The sequence below is a fragment of the Myotis daubentonii genome, chromosome 20 (assembly GCF_963259705.1).
Source record: "Myotis daubentonii chromosome 20, mMyoDau2.1, whole genome shotgun sequence".
Taxonomy (NCBI): Eukaryota; Metazoa; Chordata; class Mammalia; order Chiroptera; family Vespertilionidae; genus Myotis; species Myotis daubentonii.
Window position 1 is genome coordinate 15,642,591 of NC_081859.1, and position 12,292 is coordinate 15,654,882.

Here is a 12,292-nt window from a genome sequence, read left to right on the forward strand (position 1 = left end):
AGCCTCCAGCGACAGCACCGCGAACCGGAGCTCCTGGCGCCCAGCCAACCGCAGCTCCGCCCGCAGCGCCGCCGCCCGCCCAGCGCGCGCCGCCGCAGGCGCCGGGGCGCTCCGCCCTCCGCGGCCGGCAGGGGGCGCGCGCGCGCCGAGGCCCCGCCCCTGGGACGCGTGCGCGGGGCGTGCCCGCCGCCAGGCATCAGCAATCTATCGGCGAGCGGCGGGTGGGCGGTGCTTCCGGGCGCTCGCGCTCCAGAGCGGAGCGGACTGACGGCCGGACGCACGCACGCGAGGGGGCGGGCGGCGGCGGCGTGTCCTCAGGCGGCGGCGGCGGCGGGCTCCGGGACCGGCAGCGGCAGCGGCAGCGGGAGGATGGCGGAGGCCTCGGACAAGCTCTACCGGGTGGAGTACGCCAAGAGCGGGCGCGCCTCCTGCAAGAAGTGCAGCGAGAGCATCCCCAAGGACGCGCTCCGCATGGCCATCATGGTGCAGGTGCGGAGGCCGCTTTGTGCGCGGGGGCCTCCGCGGCGGGACGGGAGGGCTGGCGGCGGGGCGGCCGGGCCTGGGCGTCGCCGCTCGCGGCCCCCGCCGCGGGGTTTTGCCCATCTTGCAGGAAAAGCCCGGGAAATCGCCTGGAACTGGGTGCCGTTTGCTTCGTGAAAAGGAGGAACCGTTTCTGTCCCCGTTCGCCCCGGGGGCGGGGCGGGGCGCGTGCGGGTCTTGCGAGGCGGGTCCGACTGGAGCGACCTCGTTCTGGCGGGTTTTGTTCCGCTTCGGTGGCGACGGCCGGCATGAGGGTTGTTTAAGCTATTTTTGGCTGTCGTTTCGACACCCGCTCACCCTCATATTTTTAATTATGCAAAGCTGCGCGCCTTGGTGTCATTTCTGCACAGCGCGTTCACTCTGGCCTGATCTTTTTATGTAAAAGAACATTCCCCCAAACTTCCCAGGCTCCTAGTGGGGTTCTCTCGGTGCATGTGCAGCTGTCCGCTTTGAGTAAGTGTGGCCTCAGGGTTCCTCCTGGGGACTTCTTGGCAGATTGGGGATCCCCCTTCCCGGGTTCCCTGGGGCTTCGAGGACGCCCATGGGGTGGGAGGGCTCCGAGGTGGTGTCTGCAGGCCCCCAGGGGTTCCTGCCTCCTCCCGCTTCCGTTTTGCGCAGGTGGTCGTGGTTCTCGCCCGCCCTGTCTTCCCACCTCAACATAAAGCTGCCTGGAGGCTCTGCGCGGGGCTCAGGGTCCAGGGAGCCCGGTTTCCCTCCCTGCGCGGGGCCCGGGGTCCAGGGAACCCGGTTTCCCTCCCTGCGCGGGGCCCGGGGTCCAGGGAACCCGGTTTCCCTCCCTGCGCGGGGCCCGGGGAGCCCGGTTTCCCTCCCTGCGCGGGGCTCGGGGTCCAGGGAACCTGGGTTCCCTCCCTGCGCGGGGCCCGGGGTCCAGGGAACCCGGTTTCCCTCCCTGCGCGGGGCCCGGGGTCCAGGGAACCCGGTTTCCCTCCCTGCGCGGGACCCGGGGTCCAGGGAACCCGGTTTCCCTCCCTGCGCGGGACTCGGGGTCCAGGGGACCTGGGTTCCTTCCCTACGTGAGTCCTGGTGTGTGAGGAGTGGCCGCAGGGTCCTCGCTGGGTCTTTAGTGGGGGGGGGGGGGAGTGGGTGTGAGGAGTTAGGTTATCTCATCTCATGACTGGGGTGGCCTGGGGCTTCCCCAGCTCTGCACCTGACAGCACCTAATCACCTAAACTGTCAGAGCACCTGGTAGGTTCTAGGCCAGTGGTCTCAACCTTCCGAATGCCGCGACCCTTTAATACAGTTCCTCATGTGGTGGTGACCCCCAATTTCCTTCTTACAAATTGAACGTAATTAAAGCATAGTGATTAATCACAAAAACAATATGTAGTTATATATGTGTTTTCCAGTGGTCTTAGGCAACCCCTGTGAAAGGGTCGTTCGACCCCCAAAGGGGTCGCCACCCACAAGTTGAGAACCGCTGTTCTACGCACTGCGCTGGCTCCCAGGGGCACGAAGAGCCAGTGTGGATAAGAGGAAGGTGATGGTGCACAGTGTCAGGGGTGGGTGCCCTTGATGGCGCTGTGCCCGGGCATGTGTGCCCAGCGGGGCTGGTCCGGGGTCCTGTTCCCAGAGTGGCTGGCCGCTGAGGGTGGAACGGTACGCCCACTGAGCAGCTGAGCTTTACCTGAATGCATGGGCGCTGATCCTAAGGTCTCCTCGACGCTGGGGCTGCTGTCTGGGCAGAAGGTCTGTGAGTGTGGACGAGAACAGATTTGCATCTGCATCCTCACAGCCTCTAGGTCCGTGGTTCTCAACCTTGGCTGCCCATTAGAATCACCTGGGCATCTTTCTAAAATCCTGATTTCTGGGCCTCGTCCTCCGGAAATTCTGTTTCTTTGTGATGGGCTGGGGCCACAACATGAGTAACAAAGAAACAGAATTTCCAGAGGATGAGGCCCAGAAATCAGGATTTTAGAAAGATGCCCAGGTGATTCTAATGTGCAGCCAAGGTTGAGAACCACAGCTCTAGATGGAGTCTTCACTTCCTCCCCATAGGAGCACAGCCAGGAAGGCGTGCTAGCAGCGCCTGTGGCTATTGTCTCCGTTGGTGATTACAGGTCTTTTCACATCACTTTACATCTGTGGGGATTTCTCTGAGAATTACGCTCCTCGCTGCCTCAAGATAACAGTAGTTATTCCTGTGGGGGCGCAGTGGTTACCACGGTCCAGTACGCTTTTCCAATGTCTTGGTAACTATTTCAATGCATTGGGTCCCATGTGTGAATCTGTCTTCTGTGCTGCATTTTTATTTTATTTTATTATTTTAAATATATTTTTATTGATTTCACGGGCGGGGGGAATAGAAGCGTCAATGATGAGAGAATCATTGATCGGCTGCCTCCTGCACGCCCCACACTAGGGGTCAAGCCCACGACCCAGGCATGTGCCCTTGATTGGAATCGAACCCGGGACCCTTCAGTCCACAGGCCGACGCTCTATCCACTGAGCCAACCCAGCCAGGGCTGCATTTTTAAATGTTATTCTGAGAAGGGACACTCAGAAGTGTGTCCCCTGTCTCTCCCCCAGCGGGGGAGTGAGGACCCCGCCTGGTTGAGTACTGAGGAGACCTCAGTGAGCCGGTGTGCTGGGCAAGCCCTGTGAGGCAGGGCAGCTCTGCCTGGAGGATGGCTCCGTGGGTGAACTGGATTGTGAAGGAGTCTTTGTCATTAAAAGTAAGTGTGGTTGTCCCTAATTGTAATGAGGGAGTGGAGTTTTAATTCCAAATGTCAAGTTGGTCCTCTAGGCTGACTGGTGGTCGGGGTGGGGGCAGGAAGAAAGAAGCCATTCTTCTGGCTCTTGTACTTAAAAGCCTCTTTTGCATTTGTATGGGAGGGTGTTCTGGGAGTATCAAATACCTGGTACTTCAGCTGGTGTGCCCGGAGGCAGCGGGAGGGGCTGGGCTGGGAGGAGGCGGTGGTGAGCCATTTATCTGTCCTGGGGGGTTAGGGCCCGCTCCACCCATTGCCCTCTGGAGTGGGCGGGCGTGGACCCTGGTCTGGGATCGGTGCCCTGCACACAAAGATTCTGCCACTGGTGAGAGCCATGCGGCTGCCGAGTGGAGTGATAGCCGCCGTCCGTGACCTTGGTGCAGCTCACTTCCTGTCCGGTCATGCTCAGTCCTAAGGTCTGGGTGAGGCTTTCCTTTGGTCAAAGATTCTTCCTCTTGAGGGAGATGGGGCCCAGTCACCCACGCGGGGGCCACAGCACCCAGACCAAGGTTAAAGGGCAGGATGAGGCCCTGGCCGAGCCTAGAAGATGGGGCGCAGGCACGCGTTCCAGCGTGGGGCAAAGCCACTGCGCGCAGTCCTCCCCTGCATGGACATCGCACAGGAGGGGTAGGCAAGGTGCCACGGCTGGAGCGGCCGGCGGAGGCCACTGCGGGTGGTGCCACGGGGGCCTACGACGTGGCCGGATGCCTGAGGACCTGTCTTTCTTGGTGAAAGTTTGAGAGCCAGTCTACTCTGGGGTGCCATTTGCTGTCTGGTGTGGGGGACTCTCTTCTGCAGCAGGGACCCCCCTCCTTCCTCTCTCCTTCCCTCCAGACTCGGGGCGTCTCACAAACACCGTGAGAGCCCACTGTGAGCCTTTGCCAGATGCCAGCAAGCGGGCAGGGTGCCTCTCGGCGCTCCCAGCCCCATGTGGACAGGACAGGCGTTGATCAAGTCCTCACCCTCAGGGCTCATTGGTTTTTGTTAATCAGTCCTCACCCGAGGATATTTTTCCCATCCATTTTTTTAGAGAGAATGGAACGGAGGGAGGGAGAGAGAAACATCAGTTGATTGCCTCCCACACACACCAGCTGGGGCTGGGGATCAAACCTGCGATCCTCCAGTGCGCGGGCCGATACTCTGACCACCACTGGCCGGAGCCGAATGGATCCTCCTCAGCTGTGGGAGGAGCCTTATGGGAACCCCAGAAAGTGCCGTTTCCCTGCATCGGACAGGGTGAGCTCTGGGCCGAGGAATCAGCTGACGTTGCTGTAAACCAGACTGTGACGCTGAGAAGTCCTTGATGTGCCGCCTCCACCTTCCATTTTAATCTGTTAAGTCTGGAAAGAGGCCCCTCACTGCCCAGCCCTAACCTTCCATTTTAATCTATTAAGTCTGGAAAGGGGCCACTCCCATAGTGGGCGAGGGCTAGTTGGGAGACCCTGCCCCTGCTCTTCACAGTATTTCCGCTGTCCCCACACTCCCTCCTAAAAGTTCTCCGTGGTATTGACTTTTAAAGCTCTTAATGTCTCTATTTCATCTGCGTGACGTTCGGCCTTCTGTTCGGCTGCAGCAGCAGATGCTTGCGGGCTCCCTTGCTGTAGTCAGACCGGTGTGTATTTTTAAGTAGCTCTTCCCACCCAGCCTCGAGGAAAGAACCGAGGTGTCAGACCTGCCTTTGTGGGCACCACCTCCCCTGGGATCAGTGGGAGTGCTGGTGTCCACCCAGATGCAGTTGAGTGTGCCAGGGGCCAATAAATGCCAGTGTTTGTGCACTCTGCCGGGCACTGTCGCCGCGCTCTGTGAGGCTGGGAGCGCCTGGCACTGTGACACTGGCGGTACCAACCCAAGTGTGAGGCTTCAAGGAAGGAAAGCCTCCAGGAGAGGTGACCCCCTTTCCCGCGGGGCCCGACTTCCCAGTTCCTGCGGCGGGAAATGGTTCTTCCCGAAGGTGGTGACAAGCCCAGGAGTTCTGTTGTCGGCCCTGGCTGGCCTGCTCCCCTGATCCATTCTCTCCCTCCCACCCCCCCACACCCCCATGGAAGTTAATTCATTCCATTCCCATCTCTGTGGCTGCTCCTTTTCTGACACATCCTCTCCGCCTTGCTGTTGCCTGGGCCTAGCTCAGTGATGGCGAACCTATGACACACGTGTCAGAGGGGACACTCGAACTCATTTTTTTTTTGGTTGATTTTTCTTTGTTAAACGGCATTTAAATATATAAAATAAATATCAAAAATATAAGTCTTTGTTTTACGATGGTTGCAAAGATCAAACAATTTCTCTATGTGACATGGCACCAGAGTTAAGTTAGGGTTTTCCAAAATGCTGACACGCCGAGCTCAAAAGGTTCGCCATCACTGGCCCAGCTCCTTGTCATTCTAACTGCAGCAGCTCTTCCGGGCCCTTTTGGGGCCGCACAGGCCCTCGGAGTCCGGCCTGGCTCCTGGGCAGACCCCGCAGAGCCAGGACATGGACACGCGTCTTGTGTGCGTGTCCCTGTGCTCAGAGGTGGAGCGTGTCGCTGGGACGCGGTGTGGCTGCACAGGTACATGGGCACAGGCCTGTTCAGAATGCCACCATTCCCACAGGGTCCCGCGTCTGAGCTCGGGCTCGGCCGGCAGCAGCTCTCGGCTGTTGGGGGGGAGCCTGAAGAGACGTGCGGAATGCGCTGCTGCTGCTGTTTCCCGTGCGTTGGCACCCTCCCCGGGCCGTGGGGGCACGGGCAAGGCTGCCCGGGTTCACAGATCAGGAAACCCGGGCGTGATCGGTTTCGTGCTGAGGGTTGGGCTCGAGGCTGCCTCTGAGGCCAACTAACTGTCCTCTTACCCCCTCTGCTTCTCCTCCGTCCAGTCGCCCATGTTCGATGGCAAGGTCCCGCACTGGTACCACTTCTCCTGCTTCTGGAAGGTCGGCCACTCCATCTGGCAGCCTGATGTCGAGGTGGACGGCTTCTCGGAGCTCCGCTGGGACGACCAGCAGAAAGTGAAGAAGACGGCAGAGGCCGGAGGAGTGGCAGGTCCGCACACACCGGGGAGGCCGCGCCTGTGGCTCCCAACCCAGAGCTTCCGGGCCCTTTCCCAGAGGAGCTCCGCCCTCCTTTCTCACTGTGCCCGCAGAGAACAGCGCCTGCTGCTCAGCTGCACCTCAGTGACCGGCTGTGTCCTGCTGCAGGGCGTTTTCTTTTTCCCGATGCTTGAACTGTGGTCTTTAGAAGTTGTTGTTTTAATAGACTTCACTTTTTAGAGCAGTTTTAGGTTCATAACAAAATGAAACAAAACGTAGAGAGTTCCCATATTCCTCCTGGCCTCCCCATCGTCAGCACCCTCCATAGTTACGGTCGCATTTGCTCATGGTGGACAGTGTGGACAGTGTGCAATGGCCTGTATTTATCCTTATAACAGAGTATTTCTCACTGCCCCAAAGTCCTCTGCGCTTCCTCTGTTCATCTTTCCTCTCCCCTACCCTCTGGCCAGCACTGATCATACTGTCTCCGTGGTTCTCTTTGCTCAGGAGGTCCTACAGTTGGAATCACAGGGAGCTTCCCAGATTGGCTTACTTCACATCAGTATGCATTTAAGGTTCCTGCCTGCCTATTCCGGGTGGCGGTGGTCAATCCTCACCCGAGTACATGCTTAGAGAGAGGGGGAGAGAGAAACATCAGTGTGAGAGAGAAACAGACAGGTTGCCTTCCGTATGCGCCTCGACTGGGGCCACAACCCAGGGATGTGCCCCGACTCGGAACCAAACCGACAACCTTTCGGTGCGCAGGACAAGGCTCATCCAACTGAGCCACTCTGGCCGGTCTCTTCATGGTTTGATAACTCGTTTTTCTTTTTTTTTAGCTCATTTCTTTTTAATGCTGAATAATATTCTATTGTCTACATGTAATAATTTATCCATACTGGTCACTAGTTTATTTGTACTGAAGGGCATCTTGGTTGCTTCCAAGTTTGGGCAGTTATTAATAAGTATAAACATGTAGGGTTTTTGTTGGTTTTTGAATTTTTATGAGTTTATTTGCACCCTCATAAGAAGGTTTTTGTTTTTTTTTTAAATATATTTTATTGATTTTTTACAGAGAGGAAGGGAGAGAGAGAGAGAGTCAGAAACATCGATGAGAGAGAAACATCGATCAGCCGCCTCCTGTACAATCCCACTGCGGATATGCCCACAACCCAGGCACATGCCCCCGACCGGAATCGAACCCAGGACCTTTCAGTCCGCAGGCCAACGCTCTATCCACTGAGCCAAACCGGTTTCAGCCTCATATGAAGGTTTTATGTGGACCTAAGTTTTTCAGCTCGTTTGGGTAAATATTGAGGAATGTGATTTCTAGGTTGTATGTTTAGTTTGTGAGAAGCTGCCAATCTCTCAGATGGCCGTAGCATTTTTAGAATTTCCATCAGCAACGAGTGACAAGTTCTGTGGCTCCACATCTCCGCCAGCGTTTGGTGTTGTCGGTGTTTTGTATTTTGACCTTTCTAATAGGTGTGTAGTAGTGTCTTGTTTTAATTTGTAGTAAGAAGGCTGTTCAGATATTTTCCCCATTTTTTGTTTGCTTTGAGTTTTAAGAGCTCTTTGTATATTTTAAGTAACTGTGCTTGAAAATACATTTTTCCCCGTCTGTAGCTTGTCTTTCTCATTCTCTTGACAATGTCTTTCATGGATTGTGTCTGGTATTGTATCTAAAAAGTCTTCATCATACCCAAGCTCAACAGAGTTTCTCCTCTGTTGTCATGAGTTTTATGGTTTTGTGTTACACATGACATTTAAGTCTGTGGTCCATTTTGAGTTAATTTCTGCAGTGGGTATGAAGTCTGTCTTACTCAGTGTTTTGCATGTGGATGTCCAATTTTCCCAGCACCACTGGTTGAAAAGTGTGCCGAGCCAGCTCAGCCAAGGGTCCCGCAAGCCTGAGTGAGGGTGGAGAAGTAGGAAGAAATGACAGACAAAGAGAATGAGCTGGGTCTAGGTGGATCTCCTGTGCCTGGCTGAGGCCACAGAGAGAGACCCAGACGAAAGCTGAGCCTTTATTTTATAGCCAGAGGTAAACGAGGTAGTGGTCACCATAGTTACAGTGTTCTTGTGAGTTTCACTTGTTTTGGCAGCACTTGCTGCATCTCCCACAGTGAGGGAGGGGTGCCAGAGGAAGTGGAGAGAGGTGGAAGGTGAGACGGCCACCAGCTAACATGGAGCTGTTTCCAAGAGCCTGTCTGAGAAAGATTTTATTTTATTGCCCGAAAAGAAGCTGTGTTCACCAGCCACAGTGGTTAGAAATGGCGTAGAGGAAACGGGCCCGACTGCAGTCACCCAGAACGTCACGTGTCCTCGTGGAAGAGCCCCAGGGGTGTGGCGGGGAGGCCGGGACGCGGCTGTGAGTTGAGCGTGGCTGTGTTTGATTCTTCAGGCAAAGGCCAAGGCGGAGCGGGCGGCAAGCCGGAGAAGACGCTGGGCGACTTTGCGGCCGAGTACGCCAAGTCCAACCGGAGCACCTGCAAGGGCTGCCTGGAGAGGATCGACAAGGTGAGGCCTGGCTCCAGTCCTGGCTGGGGTCCTTCCACTGGGTGTCGCTGGATCTCCCAAAGGGAGAGAGAAGTACGGGCTGTGAGTGCTCGCTCAGCGCTCCTGCTTAAAAATAAAGGGAAGATCTTAACAGGCAGGAGGTCACGGTGACTTTTCTTCCAGTCCGGCCTGGCCCTCATTACTCCGGGTCCAGCCCCACGTCTGTAACTGTATCCACTTTTAGAAGATGAGGTTTTGGGGGGAGGAGGAGTTGAAGGGTTTACATGAGGGGGTCTCTTCTGGGCCTGGCAGTGGCCGAGAGAAGGCTGTGGGTCTGTTTTATGGGAGCATTAAGTTTAAGGAGCAAGTTTGTTCCCTGGTGCGAGCCTCCAGGTTTCTTCGACTTCATCAGAGCAACTTCATTAACCACCCTTTCCTCCCAGTTGTCCCTGAAGAAAGACAGCCGACTGGGGACGCCACCTGGACAATTCCGTTTGATTAGTTTGAGGTCTTTGCTCCTTGGAGTGCTGTGCCAGAAACTTGGAGATGGGCAGTGGGCTTTAGAAAGGAAAATCATGACATTTTATTAAAAGAGCTCCAGCTTCCTTCAGTCACTACAAATTTGAGGCAGAAGTTTAGGTTCTGAGGGGAATGTCAGGAGTTGTGTGTGTGGAGTGATGCTTGCCCTGAAGTGGAGTTCTGCGAAGTGTCAGCACCCCTCAGCTGTGTTGCCCGGGTCTGGGGCTCACGGTCATGGAACTCTCCTAGGAGTGTCAGGCCCGGAATTGTGAAGCTGGCAGGATGGAAGGACTAGGTCAACAGGAGGAAGGGGATTGGGAGGCGGGGGGAGGGGCCAGGAAACCCCTGCTGGGACTGGAGGCCTGCCTCAGGCTCTTGGGCCTGGAGTGTAGCGTCCGGGTGCGGGTGGAGTCCTTGGAGCTGCCCCGTCTACGCTACAGGAACCTCCAGTTTGGGGTGCGGTGAAGAAGGAGACTTCATTGCGTGCAGATAGTCTCAGTGGTGGTGCTAGAGCACAGCTGTGACTCACACTAGGGAAATGCAGTCCCATCCTGGGGGGGGGGGGGGGGGTCTCCTAGCCAGAGGGGAGCTGGCTTATGTGGGCAGAAATCCCCGCCCCTGGTCCCGGATGGTTCCTAGTTGCTCCATCCTCATGCAAATGAGGACTCCAGATTCTCTGATTGGTCCAGAGGCACTGTCCTGATTAGTCCAAATAGAGCCACTCTGATTGGCCAGAGCGATGCAGCTGTGGATGGGGAAGGCCTCCGTCCTGTTGGTTGAAATAAGATTCCAGGAACTCCTTTATCAGGGCTGACTCAGGTGACGGAAACAGTGCAGGCCTCTCCCTGCGGTGCGGCTGGCGTGAGAGGCCCTTCTGTAGAAAGCGCTGCTGGCTCGGTTTCCTCTGTTTTGATTGGAGCCCAGTTACCACCAGGGGCCCTTCTTAGTAGGTGTCTTTCTCTGGGTTGACAGTTACCCCGTCCTTGACTTGCCCAGGCAAATAGATAACTGGTTGAAGTTGAGTCCCTTTAAAATGGGGGAGCAGGGGCTTGAGGGTAACACGGTCACTGGTGGTATAACAGTGCCAGGACCCCCAGCAGCCCGCACGTGGCCCTTGCGGCGGCCGGAGGCCTCGCTGGCTGGAGCAGGGGCTGGCTTGGTCGCCCGGTCCTGTGTCGCCCGTCCGTCCTTGCCTCAGTCCCCCATGTGGTTTCTCCTGCAGGGCCAGGTGCGCCTGTCCAAGAAGATGCTGGACCCGGAGAAGCCCCAGCTGGGCATGATTGACCGCTGGTACCACCCAGAGTGCTTTGTGGAGCACAGGGAGGAGCTGGGCTTCCGGCCCGAATACAGTGCGAGCCTGCTCAAGGGCTTCAGCCTGCTGGCTCCCGAGGATAAGGAAGCGCTGGAGAAGCAGCTCCCGGGAGTCAAGAGCGAAGTGTGGGTGGAGGGCCCAGGGGAGGGGGTGGGGGTTCAGCGAGGGGCTTGGTGGAGGCCCAGAGCTCCCACAGGTGCATACCAGTCCTGTGTGTCCCCCGGCTAACCTTGAGAAAGCCCGGGTCCCGACTGAGGGGTGGCGGCGGCTCAGCGCTGCCTCTTCCCCGGCTGCGGTAGTGGAGGGCAGCAGGAAGGGCCGTAGGGTGCTCCTGGTGTCTGATCCTGGGGCCCCCGCGTGACCCAGTTTCCTGTCCCCGTGGCCTCCTGTGGACCTGTTCCTTTGTGTCTGGGTGTCCCTGAGAAATGGTGCTGGGAGGATCGTCACAGGTTTTTAATGAGTTGGGAGGGGAGCAGTTCCCTGGTTTAAGGTTTGGAATGGCACGGGTGTCACATGGTGCTAACATTAGGATGGGCAGACCTACCAGTGCCTCCGTACGGGGTTGCCCTGAGGCTCTGGAGCAACCCCGAGATCGCTCCTTGGCAACCGGGTATGTCTGAAGGGGATGACGTCCATCAAACACTCCCTGAGAGGCGGCCAGCTGGGCCTGCAGAGGAGCTGAGATAACAAGACACGTCGTGGGATGTCTGCGTTCTCGTGGCTCTGGTTCTCTCTTACATTCTGCGTCTCTTTCAGAAAGAGGAAAGGCGACGAGGTTGATGGGCTAGACCAGGTGCCCAAGAAGAAACCTAAGAAGGAGAAAGACAAGCTTGAAAAGGCGCTCAAGGTGAGTTCTGAGCTGTGTCCTTGGCCATTCTGCCCAGTCCTTCCCGCGCTCTGGGAAGAGAGCTCAAGGAGGTGTTACCCAGACCTTTAGGAATTCCCAAGTTGATAGCTGCTGTTAAAAGGCCTGGTGTCGTCCGTCCCCCCGCCCCCCCCCCCCCCCAGCTTCCTTCCTCCCTCCCAAAGGAACAGTTCCTATTTGAGGAGAACTCCCCTTGGGCTCCAGGGGCCAGACCAGCACCCAGGCTCATGCAGGAGCTGAGTCAGGCCCCAGGCACCAGCCTCACTGAGCTGGCAGATTCCTGCTTCAGCCACACAGTACATCAGATGAAGCTCTCTTGTTTAAAAGAAAAAGGAAGAGAAGTCAACATAGTGGAGAGGACTACCCGTCCAATCAGTAGTCACTGACCAGAGAGTCATCACTGTTGGTTACACAAGCATTGAAGCGAAGTACAGATTACTAATCAGAAAATGCCAGCTGTCGGGGATCTAGGGGAGAACACACCGTCTCTCTCAGGAACCTGGTTTCCATGCGAAACCATCTGCTTGGCTCTCGTACATAAGCATTCAGTTTTTCCCGTGGTGTGAGAATTAGAAGCAATTTCTCATCTTGTTCCAGTTTGATCAGAAGGACAACGTGGTGTGGTTGCCCTTCGTAAAAAACGTTTGCTGTGGCCCACAGCTGGCTGCAGTAGAGTGGCGGTGCTGTTCGCACTGAGGAGATTGGTGGTTGGACACCCCCTCCCCCGTGCACTCTCAGATTCGGGGGAGCGGCCACGCCCACCTCCCTACGCCGGATGTCGGGCTGACAACCCTGGGAGCTTCCAGGCTCCTTCCTGAGTCT

The 12,292-nt window shown here is 56.7% G+C and overlaps 1 protein-coding gene across 1 annotated transcript in view; it reads left to right on the plus strand.

The window, feature by feature from the left end:
• The first annotated feature begins 260 nt into the window (after positions 1-260).
• PARP1 (poly(ADP-ribose) polymerase 1) overlaps positions 261-12,292 on the plus strand; it is a 37,523-nt gene continuing 25,491 nt past the window's right edge. Inside the window, exons 1-5 of the mRNA XM_059677761.1 lie at positions 261-489; positions 6,123-6,288; positions 8,680-8,795; positions 10,516-10,730; positions 11,362-11,452. Of these exons, the coding sequence (XP_059533744.1) occupies positions 370-489; positions 6,123-6,288; positions 8,680-8,795; positions 10,516-10,730; positions 11,362-11,452 (708 nt within the window). The 5' untranslated portion in view covers positions 261-369. The remainder of the gene's footprint in view (positions 490-6,122; positions 6,289-8,679; positions 8,796-10,515; positions 10,731-11,361; positions 11,453-12,292) is intronic.